This window comes from Pseudophryne corroboree, chromosome 3 (assembly GCF_028390025.1).
Source record: "Pseudophryne corroboree isolate aPseCor3 chromosome 3, aPseCor3.hap2, whole genome shotgun sequence".
Taxonomy (NCBI): Eukaryota; Metazoa; Chordata; class Amphibia; order Anura; family Myobatrachidae; genus Pseudophryne; species Pseudophryne corroboree.
The window spans coordinates 549,680,673-549,704,779 of NC_086446.1; the positions used below are offsets into that span (position 1 = coordinate 549,680,673).

The following is a 24,107-nucleotide window of genomic DNA, read 5'->3' on the forward strand; positions in this document are numbered from 1 at the left end:
TACTGATAGTATCCAGTGTGTAGTAGTAGTGGTGCTCCAGCCATTACTGTTGAGTGCCTCTACAAAGTCTCCAGTATGTGCCTGAGACACTCCAGTGCTACCACTGAGGGCTTTCTACAATTTCAGTGTGCTTCTATTATTACTCAGCACCAGTCATTACTGGTGGATGCTCCTCGCAGTCTCCAGTATACTCCTGATTAGTTCATTCTGTTGGCACTCTACACAAGTACCTATGTACTACGTGCTGCTGTGCAATCATCACACTAAGTATCTTATGAATACCCATTGGTCTTGAGCTACATTTGACTGTTTATTTTCTTCAGAGACTCTCTATGCTGTACTGGGAACTCTCCGCAGTCCCCACTCTTGATCATATTCACCAGTCCCTACTGGTAATCAACAACTTTTCACCATGCCCTCTCAGATCTCTACCTGTTCTGCCAGTATCAATAAACAGGTTCCATTTCAACTATGAGGAGAAACCTCATTAAACCTTCTAGTCTCCAACCATATACAGAACTCAGCTCCTGCTCAGAAACCAGATAACTCAAAGATTCTGACAATCCCTTTGGGTTGTTCTACCCCAACACCCAAAACTGGGGTTATATGAATGAGCAAAAGAAGAAGACTGCCCTTTTTTCTTTATCTAATCAATCATTTTAAAATTGTAAAAATATTTTGTCTAAATCATGATGGTACTCTACTGATATATCTGTCTATTCTACTATCAGGTGCTCTGTCTGGAACTCTCTGCTTGACCTACATTCCCAACATTCTGAGACAAATGTTCTTGATCATATAACTGGACAGGTTGCTGTCTCTCATAAGATTGCACATGCATCTCCTGAAATTTAAGCTGCAGTAAATAGATGTTGTTTGTCCTCATTACTTCAAAACTAATGCACAACAGACAAGCAGATGATTACAAATATAACTATAATCAAGAAAACAAATTGTGTACTTCAGCAACTGTTTCCATGACTGCAAACATTACTAAGTAACGTTATTTATTCACATCATGTTTAATAGCAGAAGGTGGGTTTTCCAATGTTTTCAGGTAAAATCTCTACAGTAGTTCAAGTTTTAGTAGTTATTCATGCAGGTTATAGTGGAATTACCATTGAAACCACTCATACTACAATTCAATCTGCTTTTATATATCTAGTGTATATTAGTCATTTGACAGAGACTCTTCCACTTCTAAGCTACCTGCAGTGGGGGTGGCCATTGGTGGGTTAACCATCGAAGGTTACCATTGGTGGTTAAATTCGATAGTATGAACCACTGACATGAGAACCATCAACGGTTTAATCCACCAATGGTCATACCTGCTCTATAACTTACCGGGCAGCAGGCCAATCAGAGGAGGGGACAGGGCTTCACATGTTATAACTGGGGTGGGGCTAGGCTCAGTATCCCAGCACCAAAGAGAAAAAAAAAACAACTAAGGGTCTTTGTCAACGGTTCCTAACAACTGGATCTCTGCCAACGATAGCAAAACCATCAACCATCATTGGTTAACCATAGAGCTGCAGGCAGGTACTACAACTAAATAGTCCAAATTATTAAAGTTCAGCTGCACTATGATTTTAGTTCAGATGCAGTATCATGCTCTCAATCAAATGTACTTCCATACAGTTAATTAAAAAGTTAATCCATTTTATTATAAAAGTTTCATAAAACACAAATACTTTGTGCCTTGACAAAGGGGGTAATTCGTTGAGCAAAACCATGTGCACTGCAGGTGTGGCAGATATAACATTTGCAGAGAGATTTAGATTTGGATGGGTTATTTTGTTTCAGTGCAGAGTAAATACTGACTGCTTTATTTCTACACTGCAATTTATATTTCAGTTTGAATACACCCCTCCCAAATCTAACTTTCTCATGTTATATCTGCCCACCCTGCAGTGCACATGGGCCGTCATTCCGAGTTGTTCGCTCGCTAGCTGCTTTTAGCAGCAGTGCAAATGCTAAGCCGCCACCCTCTGGGAGTGTATCTTAGCAGAAGTGTGAACGAAAGGATCGCAGCGCTGCTACAAAAAAAAAATTGTGGAGTTTCAGAGTAGCTCCAGACCTACTCCTACCTTGCGATCACTTCAGACTGTTTAGTTCGTGTTTTGACGTCATGAACACGCCCTGTGTTCGGCCAGCCACTCCCCCGTTTCCCCAGCCACTCCTGCGTTTTTATCTGGCACGCCTGCGTTTTTACACACACTCCCCGAAAATGGTCTGTTACCACCCAGAAACACCCACTTCCTGTCAATCACTCAGCTATCAGCAGTGCGACTGAAAAGCATCGCTAGAGCTTGTGTAAAACTGCATCGGCTTTTGTGAAAGTACATCGCGCTTGTGTGCAGTGCGCACCATACGCATGCGCAGAAGTGCCAATTTTTTGCCTGATCGCTGTGCTGCGAACAACGGCAGCTAGCGATCAACTCGGAATGACCCCCATGGTTATTCCCAACTGCTAACAAATTTGCTGCTATGATCAGGTCTGAATTACCCCCCAAAACCCATTGCGTGGTTGAAATGCGTTAGCAGCAGGTCGACACCATTAGCTTTTCAGAATACAGAAGGGGAAGTTGTTTTTCAACCACGAGTGCTGTAGGAGCCAGCCTACAGAAGGAAGGGGATTGTCGGCTTAGATAAGGATTAGCTAGCGACAGGAACAGCTAAGGAAATCCCAGGACTATTACCATCTCATAAGCTTATGCATGGCTGCATTCATCTGGCTTTCTGAAGGATCTGGTGAGCCCCCAATACTTAAGATATTATCTTGGCTGTTGGAATAGCTATTGTGGGTAAAGGGGACCTTCCTGTGGAGATAGTGTGTTTGTGTTTTATGAAACCTTTATAATAAATTGTATGAGCTTATTAATTAACTGTTTGGAAGTACATTTGATTGAGCTCAGCATTGAGAAATCTGCTTGAACCAGGAATTTCTTAGAACATGATACTGCAACTAAAATCATAGCGCAGCTGAATTTTAAAACATTTTTATTGGACTATTTATTTGTATAACAGAAAGGTTTTAACTGTTTTCTTTAAAGACGCAGCAGCTTGGTTTTCATAACACTCGTTTAGGAGGTTTTTTATCTACATTCCAAGGCAGTACAACTGCTCCACTGGGGAAGGCTATGGTTTACTGTTAAGTTAATTCATTGTCAGCTCTCCTATTTATCATCATATAATCATGATCAGTATTTCCCGATTTTTGGTGATTCATTTTTTTGAGAAACAGGACATCAACATAGTTCACAAAATGTCTGCCTCCACAGAATGTAGGAGACAGGTCCACTTAATCAATTATGTTCTAGTGTATAACTGAAGAGGGTAGTTGAAGTAACTATCAAATGATAACATGTACATCATTAGATCCAGTTATATAGACAAGCTATAACAGTGCAAAATACATAAACTGCAGGTGCAACATTAGGTGTTAAGATGTATTAAACATACTGTAGTAGCTGCAATTGATGTGATAATCTGTCAGTATTAATAGCTTTTTCTAAAGCTAATAACTACATGTAGTGTAGAACACCTGGTGGTTAGCTATATTTGTCTTTGCCGGGTTTTGATGACAAATATGCCCCCAGGGACCTACAGTTACTGCCAACTACAGTTAGCTGTTAATCTTCTGTTACAAGCTTGTCCACCCCCCTAAAGAGATGTTTATCCAAAAATCAGGTTCTTAAGTCATTTATGGCTTTTACTGATGCTCTTCTTGTAAATATATTATAATAACCTGTTAACCTGTATACTGTTGGTAATAATAGTTAGTGAGTCAGTGACAATTAATCATTTGGTCCCAAACACTGGAAAATAAACAAAACTGGACATTCAGATAAATTGGTTAATTCAAACGGATTTAATAATTGTTTTTGTCTTTTTTCCTGTATTTGGGAGCAAATGGTCGATTTTCATTTCCTTCCATACTGTACATTACCATATTTTCAGTCCAACCAGCCAGATTGGACAGATAATTGTATAGTGTGTTGCTATCTTAAACTGTGATGCGTATTCTGCTGTTTTCTGAAGATACAGATCCCTATATATATGAATAGGGACCAAAGTAGATATTGGAGATACTGTATCTGCTGCAGTCTTGCAGCAAAGCAGGGAATTTGTACAGGATATCGCCATTGGCATCCCGACATGGATTGAAATACCAGCGCCAGGATTCTAAATGCCGGAATCCTGGGATTCCTCTGTGGTAAGCCGCTGGGTGGGTGGGGATTAAGTTTAGGCAGTTGGAGGGGGGGTAGGGTTAGGCACCCATGGAGAGGGGTAGGGTTAGGCTTTTGGGAAGGGGGGGTTAATGGAAGAGGGTAAACTTACCCCCAAACCCTGCCTGGATGCTCTGCTTTGGGATGCCAGTGTCATCATATGACCATCGGCATCCCTTCCATCGACAAATCATATGTATTCCCACAGCAGATCCTTACGTTTTCTAGGAGGCTGCATGTGGCAGGATGCATCAAGCTCCAGAAATCATAACTTTCCTGAGCTTGTGCTTACTAGCTAACACCATCATTTTTGTAACAAAAACCCCAGTGGGATCAGAAGGATCCAAACTAAATTTGTTTTAATTCAAACTACAATTGTTTTAATCCAGCATAAAAGGAAATGTACTTTGGTGAGTGTGAAGAATGTATGTGTCATGTGGAGATGTATTCATAATACCTATTTTTAAGCATAATGTTCATGTCTCAAGCAATTTCTTTAAGGATGGAAAAGGAACTGTCTGTGAGCGATGCCAAGGTTCTGGGTCAATAAGCCTCAGGCAAAAGAATTGGATTTCCTGAGCCAATCGCTTTACCTGTCATTTTGTACAAAAAAGTAGTTTCAGATAGATAATAAAAGACAGATGTACTGTATGGTTGAACCGAAAGACTGGAGTTTGCTTTAAGTCCTTTAACTATTTTATTTACCATACACATATAGGAGCTGATTGCGAGTTGGGACCAAAGCAATAAAAAAGTACTGTAAGTAACTTTGTACCTGGACAAACTTTGTTGTACTGCAATGGGTGCACATACATCTTATTTGATCTTATGTAGGGTAATACTAATAACTGGCTGCTTACAGCTACTGTAGCTCACAAATACTGTGCAGTTTTATTTTACACTGCAATTTAGAGGGTATAGTTTGGTATGCCGGCGGCCGGGCTCTCGGCGGACAGCATACCGGCACTGGAATACTGATCGCCAGCATACCGACAGCTGGGCAAGTGCAAATGAGACCCTTGCGGGCTCGCTTTGCTCGCCACACCGCGCTCGCCACACTGTGGGCATGGTGGCGCGCTACATGCACCACGCTATCTATTCTCCCTCCAGGGGGTCGTGGACCCCCAGGAGGGGGAAAAAGTGTCGGTATACTGGGTGAAGGGATTCCGGCACTGGTATACTGTGCGCCGGGATCCCAACAGCCGGCAAATTGAAGACCACCCCAATTTAGATATGGGTTTGGAATTGGATTCACCACTCTCACCTCTAAATCTCTCTTTTAAATCTGCCCCACCTGCAGAGCAACGTGATTTATTTAGCATTATTTCCAAATCACAATCAGGCTCATTGTATTTAAAAAATATTTGACTACCAATCTCAAAAGCCGTAACATCCGTAATAGTAACAGCTTAAAAATATAATTAAAAAAGTAATCAGAATTATCATTCTCCACACAACTTCTCACAGCAAATATTTAGATTGAGCAGATAACCAAGATACATATTAATAAATCTTTAGTACTTCATGAATTTACATAGAACCAGGCAAAATATATAATACTAGTTCCCAGCCCATCATAGTGACATATCAATTTAACAGTAATGTCAATGTTGGTGGCTGTCCGTGGCAGAACAAAGCAACACTTGAATTGCTCCATCAGGCACCATCTAGTGGCTGTTGGCACACAAAACATTTGAATTCCCCCCCATAGAGGTGAGGAGCAGTGTTAGCTGTTTATTATATAGGATTTTTGCTATATAGGATCAGGTCCCTAACATTCTTGTTAGATCCTTAACATTCTTTAGGTGACCTCATTATGGTAATCTCTAACATTGTATTGGTGGCCTCATCAGGTGGATCCCTAGCATTCCTTAGGTGACCTGATCAGGTGAATCCCTAACATTCCTTATGTGGTTAGCATATCATTGTTATTATTTTTTGTGTTTATGTTATTTTTGATGGTGGAATTTATCCTAGTTGGAGTTTTCAGCAGATGCTCTTTTGTATATAGAGGATTTGTCCGTGAGAATATAATTAAGCTATTTAACTCAGGCGGTGGATTCTGCTTAGAGGGTTTTATTAATATGTAATTTTCATTCCTGTTTTATTCCTGATGCTGAAACTTATAATTAAAGGATCATTTTTTTCACCTACTAAGAAGTCTCTCAGTGCCACCTGCTTACTATCTGGTTTGTTTTCTGCATCACTTCCATGAGATGGGCAATAGAGCAATTTTCCCCTACCAAAAGAAAGGTCTGTAAGTGTGTAAGTGCTGTATTATTTGTTCTGCTATATGAATATGTATATTGGATTGGGAAATTGCCCCAATGTATATATGCTGTACATATGGGGCCATAACTCCTCTCTCCAACTGTCACTCAGCTCCTCTCTACAGTTGGTGTGGCTCACAGCTGGAGAATCACTCATGTCCCCCAATGGTGGGAGCCACGAGCCAGTTACAAAACAGCACGGCTTCATAATTTTGCCTGATATGCTATTTTATATACATTTCTGAATCTTAGTCTAGTATTACCAATTTAATAACATTAAACCTAAATATACACACAATGAGAGCCTCACTAGCACATAAATATCAAGGAAAAGGAGTTACATATATATACAAATGTAAACAGAGTATATTTTTTTGCCACAGATGTAGACCTTTGTTTAGATGTTCTATATGAAGTTGGAACTAGGCAATAAAATGTGCAGGGTTTATGAACATAAATACCCATTTTCAGTTCTGCATAGCATATATCAGCAAAATGCAAACTAATTATGGAATGTAAATCCAATGGGCTTGTCAAGTATATAAACAAATTGTGTAATAAAGATCTTGTATATTACCTTACAAAATGCTTAAGTGAAAAAAAACTAAATAAGTCATGAAATAAACTGAATAAAATGCTAACCACTTCACCAAATAGTTTGTACTGACTTTGCGTTGCAGCATTTATGAGACTGTGCAATAATCTACACAAACATTTCTGCAGAACACATTTGATCAACCTGCCATCTTGTATCCTTGTTGGAGAAAAGCTGTGTTGTCTGCTTGTACAATTATATGTACATAATAAATTCTGCCATATACTCTCCATTACAGATATATAATTTCTTGTCATTGACACTGTGACTTCAAGATGGTGCCCATAAAACAGACAAAGGGAACTTTAATCTGCAAAATATAGGGCTGACCACATCACAAATATTATAATATTGCAATGTTTAAAGGGAGTTACCATCTGAACCATCTGAAACACAACAAAAAGGTTAATGCAGTAGCAGGCAGCTAATCAGCTCCTATAATGTCCTGTAAACAGCCTCCTGAGAGGATTCCCAGCCCTCAGTGCAGCTGTTTTTTACGCCCTTCAGTTGGGCTACATGCTCAGCCTCTGCAAGAGTTGGTGCTGGGCTCACGTCTGAGGGGATGTGACAATGCAATGCCCCACAGGCTGTGCGAGCAGCTTTGACAATAACAGCTGCTGTGTGCCTAGCCTTTGGAGATATGCCAGAATGGACGATTAGGAAGCTATTGTTCAGCCAAGCTGTCAGGCTGACACTACTAAGGTTACGTATCATCCGAATATGTTAAGTCATCATCACCAGGCGAGCCCTGAGGTCAGTAATTTGTACTCCACCCCCACGGTGACTCTGTACCAGCTCAACTGTACTAAATACACTGTACCAACTTCAGTACAAGAACATTTGCCTTGTTATGTAGAACGGTTAATTTTATTGAATCAAAACACTATGCTGTCCATAATAAAATACTGCATTTCACTAATACAGTTTTTCAGCATAGCCTCCGTGCTGCTATGCAAATAAAATTCTGATGCAAGTAGCAGCAACACTAGACCCTTCTTTATAAAATGGTTACAGACAATGCCATGGTAGCATTGTAATAATACCAGACTTTAATACAGACAGTTCAAGCAGATTAGAGCATCAAATAAATACATAGCATTGCAATATTGTGATCACAATCACAGGATGGAACATAGAGGTCTAAATTTTAGAGAGCATTACTTCACCCAGGGGTTCATGCTAGAAACAGGAAGAAAAATAAAAAAAATTTCTTTCCTACTGCAAAGTTTTGCCTTATATTTTACCTTATACTCCCTTCTCAGTGGCAAACGCAGGATTTCTCGAGGGGGGGGGGGGGGGGGTTTCCAAATGCAGTCCACAATCTCCCACTCTGTGGAACATTAGAGCAAGTGTGGTTGTCTGTGGGAGCGGTAGAAGAACCTAATAATAATCCTGGACATTAATGGTCTTTTTATACACTGGATATTGTATGGAATACAGTAATAATATTTAATACTCTAGATGGTCTATAGTATAGAATGTATCAAACATTTAAATAATATAAAATAAGTGGTCAGGAACAGATTAACCATCCCATAATAAATAATTACACAAACATAATAGAACCAGAACTGCACTTTCTAAGCTCACATTCTCCCACCTCATGGTAAGGCTCCTGTCTCTTCTTCCTGGTAGCTACTCTCTGGTCCAGTGCACTGATTGAGGAGTCAGATTCACACACATAGCAAACTCAGTAGAAGAAGCTGCTACCACTGGGCTTGTGCAGCAACTCTACTCTGTCCCTTACACTTCATGATGTTTCTGCAGCACTAGTAATCTAATCATATTATATACCATTGCTATTGTTGTCATAATTTGAGCCATTTGCCCAATGGAGGGGGGTTTTCAGGCAACCAGAAACCCCCTCTGTGTTTGCCTATGCCTCTGGCTTTTAGTACACCCAGACTGAATAACAGCTACATCAATAAATGTTATGACATCATGATGGGCAGTGACAGGTGTAAAACCCACTTGTCAGTGCTTGTGATTTCAAAATATACTATAACATATGAGGTAGGATTTTCATAGCAATTTAAATCATATTTCATCAGAAGTCATTGACCAAAAAGGCTATAATGGGCCGGAAGGTAATGAAGTCTGAGTTGGCTGGAGGTGCAGGTTCTGGATGTTTTTTTTTTTTATAGCAACAATCATATACAAGGAAAAAGCATGCCTTGTAAATGATTGGCACTTCTAAATAAAATATCTGAATTTGGCTGGGAACCCGCACCCGACAGCTGACTGCTGTCCTTGCTCACAAGCCCCCTTTGTAGCCCCTTTGAGCTGAAGAGTCCTGAAATGAGTGTGATAGCAGCAGCAGAGTGGGGCACATCAAAGCTTGTATATACAGTAGTTAGTTACAGCTCTGCTATTGCATCTTACATGATTAAAGAATGGAAAGCAGAAGTTGTTTTAAGGAAATGCACTAATTATTAGATAAAAATTTTTGGGCTCTATTATAATTTGCAGTCAGCACCCAAAAAAAAAAGATTATTTATCAACGCAATATGTGGCAATAAGGAATCTTTTCTTTTCCCAGATGTACCACTGGTGAGTTGCCGGGACAGGAGCTCCAACAGGCCGATCCCAGCGACCACTGAGAAGTATTGTGATCACTTTACCCTTTCAACAGTGCTACTGCGCATGTGCCGACAGATGTAAGCCTGTGCCTGAGGGGAGGGACTTCTACTGGCCTCCAGATGCAGGGTATAAACTTACACCCCTGGATAGTTGCAGCACTTGCATATTTTCACACAGCCAATGTGTACTAAATAACAGCTACGGCGGTATTTGCATTTATCCCTAAATCAAGACCTTAGTGTTACCATCAATGTATCCCTAGTTATTACATAAAACCATCCCCAGTTGCTAAATAAAATCATCAGTTCTGCATGAAACCATGCCGTTAGCCATACAATTAAGCCATCCCTAATTATGAAAATAAACTATCCCTAAAAATTACATGAAACCATTCCCAGTTAGACTTACCATAAAGCATTTCTAATTAGGACATTAAACTATTCCTGATTACTAAATGAAACCATTCCAAGTTAGTGCATGGACTCATACCTAAATTATTAAATTACAGTAAGTCATCTCCATCCTCAGCTATTGCATTCATACTTTATAACATGTAACCACCCAGTTATCATATTAAGCAATCCCAGTTATAATTCCATTACCTCATTATTACATGAAACAATCTGTGCTTACACAAGTTTTACCATGAAACTACCCCTAAATATTGAAGGGTTACTGATCAAAGGGTTAACAGTGAAAAGGACGACAATGTCTATGTCAACACCAAATGCTCAACATGCACAAAGTCGACATGGGCTAAAGGTTGGCAGGATTGAAAGGCCGACACAGAAATGGTTGACACATGAAAAGTTAACATAGTAACATAGTAACATAGTTTCTGAGGTTGAAAAAAGACAATTCGTCCATCGAGTTCAACCTATTTGTGGGCTCCTACACTGTATTATTTTAGCGACTAATTTTATCTGTTGTGAATGTCAGCCGTTATGTATATTCCCTTTTTTTTCCTAGTGTGTGATCTACCCACCATAATCCTGTATACCCTTATCCATTAGGAATTTATCTAGCCCATTTTTAAAAGTATTGACTGAGTCGGCCATTACTACTCTCTCTGGAAGGGAATTCCAAACACGTATTGTCCTTACAGTGAAGAAACCATTTCACCTCTGTGTGCGAAATCTCCTCTCATCTAACCTAAGTGGATGTCCATGTGTCCTCTGTGTCAATCTTATAAAAAACAGATCCCTCGCAAGCTCTGTGTATTGTCCCCTTATGTATTTGTAAATATTGATCATGTCCCCTCTTAGTCTCCTCTTTTCCAGAGTAAACATGCCTAGCCTAACATGCCTTTCTTCATATTCCAGCGTCTCCAACACCTTAATCAGTTTGGTTGCCCATCTCTGAACCTTTTCTAGTTCCAGGAGATCCTTTTTGTAGTATGGTGCCCAAAATTGTGCACAGTATTCAAGATGTGACCTCACTAGGGAGTTATATAATGGGAGTATAACATTCTCATCCCTTGCATCAATTCCCCGCTTTATGCATGCTATTACCTTGTTTGACTTTTTTGCTGCAATCTTACTTTGGGTACTGCTGCTAATTTTGTTATCTATGTGAACACCTAAGTATTTTTCCAATACAGAATCCGCTAATTTTACCCCACTTAGTATGTAGGTGGTATTATTTTCCTTGCTACCAAAGTGCCTTACCTTACATTTGTCTGTATTGAACCTCATTCTCCAGTTTGCTGCCAATACTTCCAGTTAAAATAAATAATTCTGAAGAGACTCAGCATCCCCCACTGAATTTATAACCTTACACAGTTTGGTATCATCTGCAAAAATTTACACCATGCTCTCTAGACTTACTGCTAGATCATTTCTTCATAAGTTTTTCATGGGTTTTTTTGTGTCAAAATTACCCTTCCAACACGTGGACCCCCAATTAATGCACTGTGTTTCCTTGCTAAGAACACTTTACTCACCATGCTTCGGACAAGGTTACCATTCCGAATTGTAGTCCACGTGGATGATAAAGTATGAGAAGTCTTAAAAATGAAAAAAATTCAAAAGACTCATGTCAACATATTCATGTGTCAACCATTGTCATGTTGGCCTAATGCATGTCAACCATTTGTTGTCTACCTACTGACTGATCGCATACCATATGAACAGACCCAGATTAAGGGAATGGTGACAGGGACAACTGTCTCGGGAACCCCACAGTTTACGGACCCCCACACACTACGTTATCAATCAGAGGTAGGGCACGCCAGACAATTAGTCAAGGTAAGCAGTCATGTGGAAGGCTGAGCCTGACAATGGCCGCCGGAGTTGTGAGCTTGTTAGTCTTGTGGCTGCCTGTCGCTGCCTTCCAGCTCCCAATGCCCAATAACCACCAGCTCCCATAGGATGCCGCTGTATGAGGAACTGCATGCGTAGGCATCAGGTCAGCCAGGGACACCCACAGCACAGAGGTGGGTGGGGGGATCTTTGCAGCAAATTTAGTAGAGGGGGCCCACGTATTAAGTTAGTGCATGAAGTTATTCCTAGTTAGTTTTTTTCATGAAACCATATCCACTTACTACATGAAGCTATTACTATTTATTACATTAGATTATTCCAATTTTGCATGAAACAATCCCATATTATTGTAAAAACCATACCTCATTACATTAAACCATTCCAGGTTAGTCTAGTTATGAAACCATTTACCGTTATAATTATCTCAGTTGTCTAATAATTACAAAGACAATATATATTACATGAACTGATCTAAAGATAATAAACAAAATCAGATAGGGGCATATACAGTATATCAATCCTGGGGAAAAAAAGCCCTGAAAAACATAATTTCTTAACTAATTGTTGTGGCAGCGCTTCAAGAAATTCATGGAGGGACACAATCTCTGCAAACAGTAAGCAGAACTATTGTGCATGTATCTTGCCATACATGTGTAAGCATCCATTACCAAATCCCATCCTGAAAAATATATGATATTAAGCTTATACTAAATCAAAGGATAGCCTTATCCATTGTAAAAGCAAGCTCCAATAAGTCAAAGTTTTTGGAGCTTGATATTTTTTCCCTTATTTCATTGAGGGTTACTTTTGCAATTTAAAATAGAGGGACTACTGCAGCAGATATTGGAAACAGTTGGGGGAAACTTAATTTATGTGAGAATCCATTGGCATTTTCCACAAAAATATGGCTCTTAATGTTGCCATGTCCCCTACAGTTTTTACATTAAACCATGTCAAGTACTCCTAGTGAGAAACCCTGCTCAGCTATTGTACAATACAAAAGACAAAACACATAGTTTTGTACATTTTATTTTATTGTTTGATTCAGTTTTAGATGTGTGTATCAACTGCTAATTAGGGATTTGATTAGGACCGTGCAGTGTTACTACAAACCGCAGATTTACTGTAGTACAAACAGTGCCATTTCTAGCAGCGGGCCATCCACGCAGTTGCACGGGGCACCCGCCACAGCACTTTTTTTGAGATGTCCCTGACTGCTCCGGGTGCTCCCCCTCCTCCCTGTCATTAGTACTCAATTAGAGGGGCGGAGTTTCATGGAATGACACGTTTGCATCATGATGCAACGTGTCTTTTCACAAAACTCCGCCTCCAAGTGCAGAACTATGACAGGGAGGTGGGGAAGAAGGGGGAACAATTGGCGGGCTGACAAGCTGACAAGCATTACACACCCCTGGCCTGGCATTACACACCCTGCCCTGGTATTACACACCCCTGGCCTGGAATTACCCATGCCTGGCAACTAGCCTCACGAACCCCTGGCAATACATACCCCTGGCAACTACTAGCATTACCCCTGATCCATGACAACTAGCATTACCCCTGGCAACTAGCATTATCCCTGGCAATGAGCATTACCCCTGGCAACAAGTATTACACACCCCTGGCAACTAGCATTATCCCTGGCAACTAGCATTACACACCCCTGGCAACGAGCATGAAACATGTGGCAACGAGCATAGATCCCAGAGCATGAAACCGCTGGCAATGAACATGACACCCAGTGCCTGAAACACTTGGCAATGAGCAGGTAATTTAAAAAGTAATTAGAAGTTTTAATGTAGGGCATAATGTATCACAGCGGTGTGTAGCATAATATGGTGGTTTTTTTTTTCTTCCCTTTGGTGGCCGAAGGTCTGTTGATGCAGGGTCAATAACTGGAGTGTAAAGTAGTCTTTCCCTGTCCATTTTAAGCTAGCCCATGCCCATTTATGTGAGGCCACGACCCCACATTTTAAGCTAGCCCATGCCCATTTATGTGAGGCCACGACCCCACAAACTTCTGTTTTCTATATCTGGGGGGCGGCGGCGCATTTTCTTAATGTTGACTGGGAAGGGGGGGGGGGACACAACAGATTTTTTAAATCTCGCACTTGGAGCCAGATTGGCTACAAACAGCCCTGAGTACAATGCACCGGGATGTACTGACTGTGATGTTCTAATGTAGGCTGAGGACTGAAAGGGAATGTTCGCACAATAGCAAACACATGTGGATTTGGACAAAGGTGCATATACCTATATTCCTGTGGTCAGAAGCACAGATGCTGATGAGGCTCACAAGCAGTGCTGTGGCAGGGAACTAATGCACGTGACATCATGATGATGAGGGAGCCAGGACCCAGAAGCTGAGTGCTTTGTGCAGAGTGCCATTACAGCCACCCTCTGAAAATAAACATTTGGCGCCCTCCTCAACTATGGGAGGGGTTTGAGTACTAATTACCCTGGCAGACGCTTGTTAGAGGAGGCCTTAGCCAGCTGACAAATGAATAGAATTTAGCCATGACTCCTCAATATCACCAAGGCGCAGAATGTCTAGGTGGCCCTGCCCTCATTCTTGCACCTGGGTGGTGGCACCAGTGACACACCCATAGTTACATATACCAAGCAACACATAAAGCACCTCCCAGTGTTAATGGTGCATCCGCAAACCAATCAGTTAAAAGCAGCTTGCTACTGCTTGCGATCTGCAAGCAGTAGCAAGCTGCTTTTAACTGATTGGTTTGCGGATGCACCATTAACACTGGGAGGTGCTTTATTTGTTGCTTGGTATATATTGTATTAGGCTTTTTGTGCTTGTTTAAAAAAAATCCTTTACACAAGACATATTTGTTTCTGCCTTGTCAGAGAGATTTTTTTTAAATGTATTAATGTCTAATAAGGAATGCATCTTTTACAAGGCAAACAAATGGTTAATTCCATGGCCTTAAGTGTATGTGATGTATGCCTGGTGTAAACCAGCCACATATGCAGATGCAAAGCCTTATTATCTAGAAAGGCAGAAGACGCAGCTTAGCTGTGGAAATACACTGTTTTTGTGAGTATTTTTCTAAATAACATCCATTTTGCCACCAACTATGCATTAGCCCCAGTTTTTTGAAGAAAAAAAAAAAAGAAATATACTGTACATAAAGGATTACTATTTACATACTGAACTATAGATGCAATGCAAATGTATCATAACATCATTAAACTCTGCTTGCTTAGACGTAAATATTTCTAATAAAATGCAATTGAAGTAAATTCTGCACAGGGTTCATGGACATAGGTGTAACACAGACACCACTCAGTGGGATAGTGACACTGATGTGCATACCTACAGTATCTGTAAGATACAGTACACATACAGTGGGTATGATTTTGTTTGCCGATGAATGAAGATATTGTAGATTCTATACACAGCATTCATAATGCTTCTAAACCACACAAACCAACCTGACATTTTAAACCTTGGAAGTGGTGGAAATCAGTACTTCATTAAATGGTAATGAAGGGTTCCTAGTTATCAAAAGAACTTCTCTATCACAACTAAGTACATTTTTTAAATGATATTAATCTACTTTCATCATGCCAAGATACTGTTACACCGTGAAACTATTACCAAAAACTGGCAAACCATATTGCAAGTGTCGATTTACTGCTGGTGATAAACCATTTTTGTTTGAGAAAAGAAAAACCTTATTAGCAACAGTGTGACTTCTTGCCTTGTAATAAATTGGAGTTATGTAAGCCTGCACGATACAGACTTGGACGAGTTTCTGGCGAGTCTGCCCGTGTTTCTGGCAAGTCTGCCCGTATTTTTAAAGTGGCATTCATTTAAATGAAATAACCAAATTGGTTTTGCCTTTTAAATGACCGCAAGCTATTGCATAAGCCCTTAAGTCTCTTTTGCTGCAAGTAAACATGATTGTTCAAAGATATACATATATATATATATATATATATATATATATATATATATACTGTATAATAATATACTGAACAAAAGGAAATTTCAATATTTGTGACTCCAAATATAGTCCCAATATTCCTTATACATGAAACAGGAACTAAAACAAAGGAAAAATGTAAACGTTTAAATGAAAAGTTTAACTGAACAATCCGGTTGGCCAACGTGCCAGCAATGTGAAGCTAAGTGGCGCCAATCTGAGTTATATGGGCATGCGCTGTAGAGACTCTGCTTTTACTGTATAATGATCCTGCATATAAGATGCATCAATGAATTATGCCCAATGCAGGAAATGATTTATGTACAGTTTATGCTGACCATAAAATAAGGATCAATTGTGCTGTAGGCGAAGCACTGTGTAAACATTGCTCACTGAACTAATTTGTATAAAATTTCATTTTTAGAATATGCTATTTTTACTGCTTTAAATGATATATATTGCTTAATAAAAGGGAAAAATGTGTGAATTGGTTAATGTTTTCACAACAAAACAGACATTGAAAGCTGTAGTCAACATACTGTACTGTGTTGCCCAACATACATAACTACAGTAACTATATAGGGCTACATAAAGCACTATAAGAAATCCATAGTAACTATTCTACTGCATATTAGTTATTCTACTCGCAAACTGCTCTATTGTGTCACGCAATTACCCTACAATTGCAATCATGCAAGAAAAAAAAACTTGGGGATGTTAAGAACTATATTAAACAAAATATAAATTTCATAGAATAATTGCACAATGTACAAACAGCCAAAGCTCTCTTAATCCATTCCCTTTATGAATGCAAACCATACACAATTCAGTGCAGCAATACCCCCTTTGGCATTGAGCCTCAGTTGAAATAACTAAACCTCTAATACCACTCATCCTCTGTGTTGGAACAAATCCAAATATTTGGTACTTGTTAATCCAATCCTGTTTTTTAGAAATGCCCTTGGAAGTCTGTGAGTTTTACATTTACTCTTACCATTAGGTACCTACAATATTAGGAAGTTTCATACTGGGAGGAAAACCAGAGTCAATTTGCTAAATGAACTGTCCAGAACATACAATATGTTCATCATAAGGAAATTAATGAACATTAAATTGAACTCAAGTTTCTAAGAAGCAATTTAACAAGCTAGATGATGTATAGCAGAAGTATGTTTAAACATTAGAAATATATAATAAAATACACCTATCACTTGAATGACAACCTCAGTGACATGTAATATAAACCAGATCATAGCAGTTTGCCTTATATCGCATCATTTACTTGATGTTGTATAATGGTATGGATGGAGGATCTAACTGCTCAATACATTTCTAGCAACAGTATCCTGTATCTTCTAGCTTGTACATATTCTAAAAGTTTTATTAAACCTACTGCATAAAATAAATATTGAAAGATTAATACATCTGCATACCTGTGTAAAGAAAATAATTCATCATACAACATCTTTTCAGAAGCACATACTGTATGTAGGTTTTATAAAAGGGGTAAATTCATGTTTTAAAGGCTCAAATGTGCATTTTTGAAGTTATCCTTCTTTTACTATTAGAAGAAGTCTGCTCTGCATTTTATTTAAATGATCCCATATATATGTCATATAAGATCACAACTACACATGCAATCATACAGTATGAAGGAAAATATGTCCTGAACCTTCGGGGCAGATAAGAATGTTCACATATGCAGATCACCAAATGATAATTCTCCACAATGACAGGAAAGCTGAAGCTGGAAATTGATCCTTTTTCTGACACATTCTGTTTTATGCTCTACAGTAAGTGTAATGCCTGGGAATGTATAATCACTGTACAAAGTCTTATCATAGAGTACACATATGCTAAAATGAAATCACAATCTACAAAAATGCAAATGTTTTTTTTTTTTTTTTTTTTTACCATACCTGACATGCAAACGATGAAATTGGCTTGAAGGAAAAAAAACACCTCCCAAACAATTTCCATTCTATGATTTTCATACCACCTGCATCACTCAGCGGAACGATCAATATAACACTTCCCAATGGTTCAGCAGTGGTCCCTTTCTGCCTGAAGGTATTTTCCAAATATGTTTACACATGTCCAAAAAAATCCAGGCAAGGATCTTAACTTGATTCTATTCTCCCCATGAGAAGCAAAAACAAAATAATAATGATAAAAAAAAACTTGTACAACAAAATAAAAAAAACAATAATACTAAAAAGGCAAAAATAGAAACAAACACAGGCAATCTCCAGAGCCAAATCTTCTAGAGAGCAGAGGCAGTAAAATATAGCTAAATTAGTAGTTGACCAGAACGATCATTATCCATGTAGTAGATCCCCAATGTTGGACATTAAGCTTTTAGTTTATCCATTCAACACATTTCCCAGAACGGACATCCTTCATTTATTTGTTTTTTTCTTTCTGCAGGAGGAGAAAAAACAGGAATACTAGAAGTGTTCTGCAAGGCAAATAGAAAATGAATATAACACCAGTGTGATGTTATGTGACTGACTGCTGCAGATAGTATTGAAAAGATTTTTCATTTCTGCAGAGCACCTATTCCATCAGGCAGCAGGGGGCGCTCAAACATCACAACTTACCATCGTATTATTTTTTTCTTTCCCCCAAGCGCTGCTTGAATGGTCCATCCTAAAGGATTCAGGTGCTCTTCTCATTACTTCCCATTTCTATATACATATCACTGCACTGGATTTCACATTTACAGACAAATACGTTTAACAAAACAGACATCGGTGTAATAAGAGGTGCAATTGCTATATGCAAAGTACTTTAAAGGAATTCACAAATTTGCAATTAGTCAAAGATAGTTATGTTGCTGAGTCCCTGGCAGACTGTGGTGACCTGCCAAAGCCTGCAGAGAGATTCTATGTGTATCATAGGTTGTAATATTATATTCACAAGCCATAGTTAATTGTATTTAATGAATCTAATAGATGGTTTCATACTTACCAAATATCCAGACTGCGCTGTCCAGCACGGCTCCCTCCTGAAGGTGGCTCAGTGGATGCACATTAGAGGTGCTGATGGAGCTTGGGGGCGGGGGATTTTCAGTGTTCACTACTTTTGGGACGTGTTGAGCTGGGGAATGTGACGGTAGTGTGGTCCAGATAGGCACATCAGCACACGGAGGAGATTAACAAGGAGAGTTGCCGCTCATGCGCGCTCAATCAGCTATCAGACTGCTGCGCACCGGGCTGGGGAGGGAGCGCTCTGCTCTGCTGCAGGTAGGATGCAAGGCTGGGGCAGCGCTGCTGAAACTCCGCTGATCTGCGCTGCGTTTACAAATAGGACTAAACCATCGCTGATCTGCGTCCACCGCCCATCATCGGACTTGGATTTGACTCCGCTTGACAAACTGACCAGCGAAAGAAGTCCTCTGCTTAGCAGCATTCACTGGGCACAGATCTCTTTCGCTCTCCCTTGACTTCCCAATGTTGTGCTCGATCGATTTAACCTGCTCCTGTGCTGCATTTACTATCACTCAGAAGTGTTCAACATTGCACTTTATGTACTGTAAGAACCATTTCACTAAATATGTAATGTACATTTTTTTTTTCCCCAAAGGTAACCCCTGTGTCCAAAGCTCCATGCACGGTCAACGCATCTGAGCTCCACTACGGAGATATCATGCTCTGCTGCATTTACTGACACCTTGTTCTGCTTCTGTGCAGCAATTACTGGCAGTCTGATTTCCACCGAGTTGCAATGTACTGTTAGCGTGTAATGTCCAAAACTGTACAATGTTCGGCACTGCATTCACTGTCACACTTTCCTAACTTGCATCACTTGGATTTCCAGTTCTATGGAAGACTTATCAGAAAACGTTCACGTTTAAAAAGCTGAAATGCAGAATACAGTAGCGTCATTATCTGGGCTGGGTGCACGCTGCCTGTGTGTTTGGTGCACATTAATCCTATGACAAGCTCCAATCGTTTCATTATACAAAGACTGTGACTTGTGGATAGAACATTTATAGCTTTATATTTCCTCTATCCTCTAAGCAGATGCGCGTTGTTTATTACTAGTTACCTTTCGTGTGTGTGTCGGTGTCATTAGTTCTGGGCCACAGAGTGTAATCCGCACTTGTGTGTGTTTATTGCCCACTAACCGTGCAGTTACCCCTAAGGCTAATTGCTTTAGTTATGCCACATTAACCCATTTCGTTGCAGGTCCTTTAATCACTCCGATAATTCCTCTGAAAGGGACAGGTAGCAATGATTACAAATATAACAATACAAAGTTATAAACCCGATCTGTGATTGTCAACACCCCCACTCCCTCCTCTCCCCTATATGACATTTTCCTGTTTGTTTTGTACAGTACTGTAATGTCTCAAAAGCATTATTTCAGCTGTGAACTATGTAATATTAAAGTTCACATTTTGCAACACTAAAAATGGTCAGAGTTCTTAAATAAAATATCTATTTTCTACCACTCCATCACTATAGCATGGCACTTTCATGTCTTGTTCCAGCCACTTCTCCAGAAAATATGACGTCACAAATAGGAGAGGAATTACAACAGCTTTGTTGAAAACAAATCTCTCTCTCTCTCTCTCTCTCTCTCTCTCTCTCTCTCTCTCTCTCTCTTTCTCCATCTTTGTCAAGACAAGTCAAAAAGCACTGAACACCAGCAGGCAGCCAGGAACATACTGGCTATGTCTCCAAGGCTCCCTTGTATAGTAGAGATTTAGGCGCCGATTTATCACCATCAAGAATGCAAGAATGCTCCGTCCCTGCGAATACCTTTCGCAGCATAATTAATGTATTTTTCACAAAAAATGCCCCAAATTCCTGCGGCACATGCACCCCTGCCGACGATACCGCTGCAAGGCTCCTTGCATAGTAGAGATTGAGGGGTCTATTCATGTAGAAAACGAAAACATAATTGCTACTTATCACTATACATCGCATCGCTTCGATGCGATGTATAGCTGTGATAAGTAGCAATTCATGTATACTTACCTTTCCGACGATGCGCTGCGGTGTCTGGGGCTCCTGCGGTGAGGTCATCTCCAGCGGTCCTTGCCAGCGATGCGCGGGGTCCAGCGGCGGGTCCCTTTGCGCATGCGCAGGGTGTTGACATCCCGGCCGGCCGCAGTGGTTGCTGGGAGGTCAGGGGGCGGAGCCAGCGCGAGGTACAGAGCAGCGATCAGGGAAGCATTGAGCTTCTCTGATGTCTCCGCACCACAGTTCAGGTTACGCCGTCCAGAGATGGCGAACCTGAACTCCATGGAGAAGCAGAAAGTAGAGCTTTCCGCACCTTCATGAATCGCACTCACCATACAAAGGTATGATGATGCAATTCAGCCACAGAGCGGGGGTGCCACTGGAGAAGTCAGAGACTTCTCCACGGTAACCCGCTCTGTGAATTGCGGTAAGCAGAGAAAAGCCCTGTTTAACGCAAAACAGGGCTTTTCTCTGCTGCATGAATAGACCCCTGAGGAACCGATTTATCACCATCAAGAATGCAAGAATGCTCCGTCCCTGCGAATACCCTTCGCAGCATTGTCAATATATTTTTCACAAACAATACCCCGAATTCCTGCAGAACATGCACCCCTGCCAACGATACCGCCGACTTGTAATCCCACTCCCAGTTCAACTACCCACCCATGCTGAGACCCACCCACTGGGAGCACAGGAGTCGGTGATCAGTGGTCTTGGAGAGCTGCCGGGCATCGGATCCTGTGCACTGCTCTGCCCCCCGGTGCTGCAAAGTGAGCTGCCATTTTACTGCACTGGGGCTCACAGCAGCACACTGGAGGACCCGGTGACCGGCAGCCCTCACCGGAGCACCGATCCCTGGCCCCTGGCACTGGTATTTTTTATTATTTTTAATCTTTTTTTTATATATATATTTTTTGACTGTGATCAGTCTGTGTGATCACCGGAGCTTGGTCACTGCACAGCTTTCTCTGCCTGGGTTTTTTTTTTTTCACATTTTTTTCCCAGTAAATTTGGCCTGATCACATTTCTTATGGTAAGTATGGGAAATGCGATCTGATTACTAAAAAGATACAAATTAAAGGGCTTGGAGCAGTGTTTCATGAAGACTGCTCCAAAAGGCCTTAAATACATTCAGGTGAAACTAAAATAATGTGAAAATGGTGTGGAAACACCCTTTTTCACATTTTTTAGTAAAAAAAAGTGTAAATAAATTGGCATCTTAATGAGAAAATTATTGGAAATGAATGCCAGCTAGACATGCATTCTACAATAGAACTCATGACTTTTGATAGAAATAATGCCAATAACTAAGAAAATGTGTATAGTACAAAAAATGGGAACAAAATGCCACCACGACTTGCGTTCAAGCTTATAACACATATGACATAGTTCAGAATATGTCATTTATAGGCTGATAGAGATATAAAGTAAGTATCCGCTACTTAATATGCATTAAATAGGGCTAAAAATGTGAAATAATGACTAGCAATAGATCATGTTTAGAAAGGCAGCCAGAATGTGTGTATATAAATAATGGAAACAAAATGGTGGCACAACTTGTATTACAGCATGGAATGTGTAGGCTATAATACAAAGTATATTTTTAAACCAGAGGCTGGCTGGCAAGGGGGCAGCATGCCATCTGCCCTCTGGGCCAGTAAAATTTAAGTGATCCAGGGCCGCCTGGCTGCGGGAGGCAAACAGAGGTCCTCCTGCTCCCGACTATATGGATGGCCACCAACCATAGATGATTCATAATCATCGATGGTTTATGGCCGATGTAGAATACTTTTGCCATTGATGGGGAAGAACCAGATGATTTCTCTCTATCGATGGCATGGCATAACCACATGTTTTTTGTTTTTTTTTAAAGGTGCCAGGACATGGAGCATAACTCTGTCCATCAACACCCACAAATTCCCACCCCTGTGTTCTGATTGACCCACGGGCCAGTCAATGAAAAAACTGGGATGACTATCGGTCATCTTATAAATTTTGCTCCTCCCTGCCAAAAAAGTTTCTGGCGCCCCTCCTTCCCTTTCCCCATATCATATTGGTAAAAGAAACAGGGGCATTTTTAGGCAATTTGGCTCCCAATGTGAACAGTTAAAAATGCGCCCCCACCATAATAGACATTTAAAAATAAATAATTTGCCCACGCTGTAGGCGCAAGCACTGCAAAAGGGTGTGTGGCCTCGCTGCAGGGGCGTGGTCTCACTGCAAGGGGCATAGCCTTGCAGGAAAATATTAGCTTATATCCCAGTTTTGCAATCTGCATGCTTAGACATTGGCCACTGCAGGAAAATAAATATTTCTGATCCATGCCCCTTACATTATTTGACATTTTTCCTCCTTATAATAATGCACCATACACATTATGCCACACAATGTAAAGTCCATTATACATTATTCTCCACACCATTTTTGCACACCTGCACATGAACATACGCTAGGCTGCGTAGACAGAAGGCTACTCGAAACATGCAAATGCATCGCCGCCGTGCAATGCTTTCACATGTCTGTGGGAGGCAGGATGCGGCATGCGGGGCGGACTTGCCCTGTGCTGGGCATCCCCCTGCATGTCAAAGAATTTGATCGCAGATGTGCGTTTTTACGCTCATCTACGATCAGGTCTGAATTACCAGCACAGTACACCATCAACCAAACTCGGAAGTTCTTTTCATAGTAAACACTGAAACACTGGAATTTACCTACAATAGTGTTTACAAACACGGGCGTAACACAGCTGTAAATGGGTCAAATTTGGCTCAGAGTAGAAGTTTGAAATACACCACCTTTCCCCTAGCAACTTTGGCATGTGTGTCAACTCACTGCAAACATCACTTTTAAAAACATATATTTTTTTATGTAGGATAAAAATACATGGATACAATGTTTAAACTTCAATCTAGATCATGTTGTGTATTTAAAAACTATTAATATTTTTAATTGCTTTTGTGTTTGCTGAATATACATGTGTGTCAGTGTTTGTGTGAAAGTAAAAAAAAATAATACTACAAAACATTTTCAGCCGTCATACATTTTAAAACATTAAACCACCCAAAAAGAAGGTTAACAAACAAAAAACAAATAAAATATTGTGCTCATGTAAACTTGTATCCAAATGGGTATTGTTTTTTTTTAACAGGAAAAGGGTTTACGTAATTTTACAGGGAATCCCGACACCCAGTGAAGTACCGGCAGTCGGAATTCTGACTGCCGGCCAGAATCCCCACTCGGGTGCTGGTCAACGCCACC

General features: G+C 40.3%; 1 protein-coding gene and 1 long non-coding RNA gene across 2 annotated transcripts in view; one reads left to right on the forward strand and one right to left on the reverse strand.

Annotated features, from left to right (window-relative positions):
- The window catches only part of CA10 (carbonic anhydrase 10), a 579,440-nt gene extending 560,404 nt beyond the window's left edge, over positions 1–19,036 (reverse strand). The window contains exons 1-2 of the mRNA XM_063961261.1: positions 18,850–19,036; positions 17,799–18,300 (exon numbers count right to left, since the gene is read on the reverse strand). Coding sequence (XP_063817331.1) covers positions 17,799–17,859 — 61 coding nt within the window. The 5' untranslated portion in view covers positions 17,860–18,300; positions 18,850–19,036. The remainder of the gene's footprint in view (positions 1–17,798; positions 18,301–18,849) is intronic.
- On the forward strand, positions 19,019–20,339 carry LOC135056296 (uncharacterized). Its single transcript, XR_010243944.1, has 2 exons — positions 19,019–19,124; positions 19,465–20,339. It is a non-coding gene; the product is annotated as an uncharacterized LOC135056296 (long non-coding RNA).
- The last annotated feature ends 3,768 nt before the right edge of the window (positions 20,340–24,107 follow it).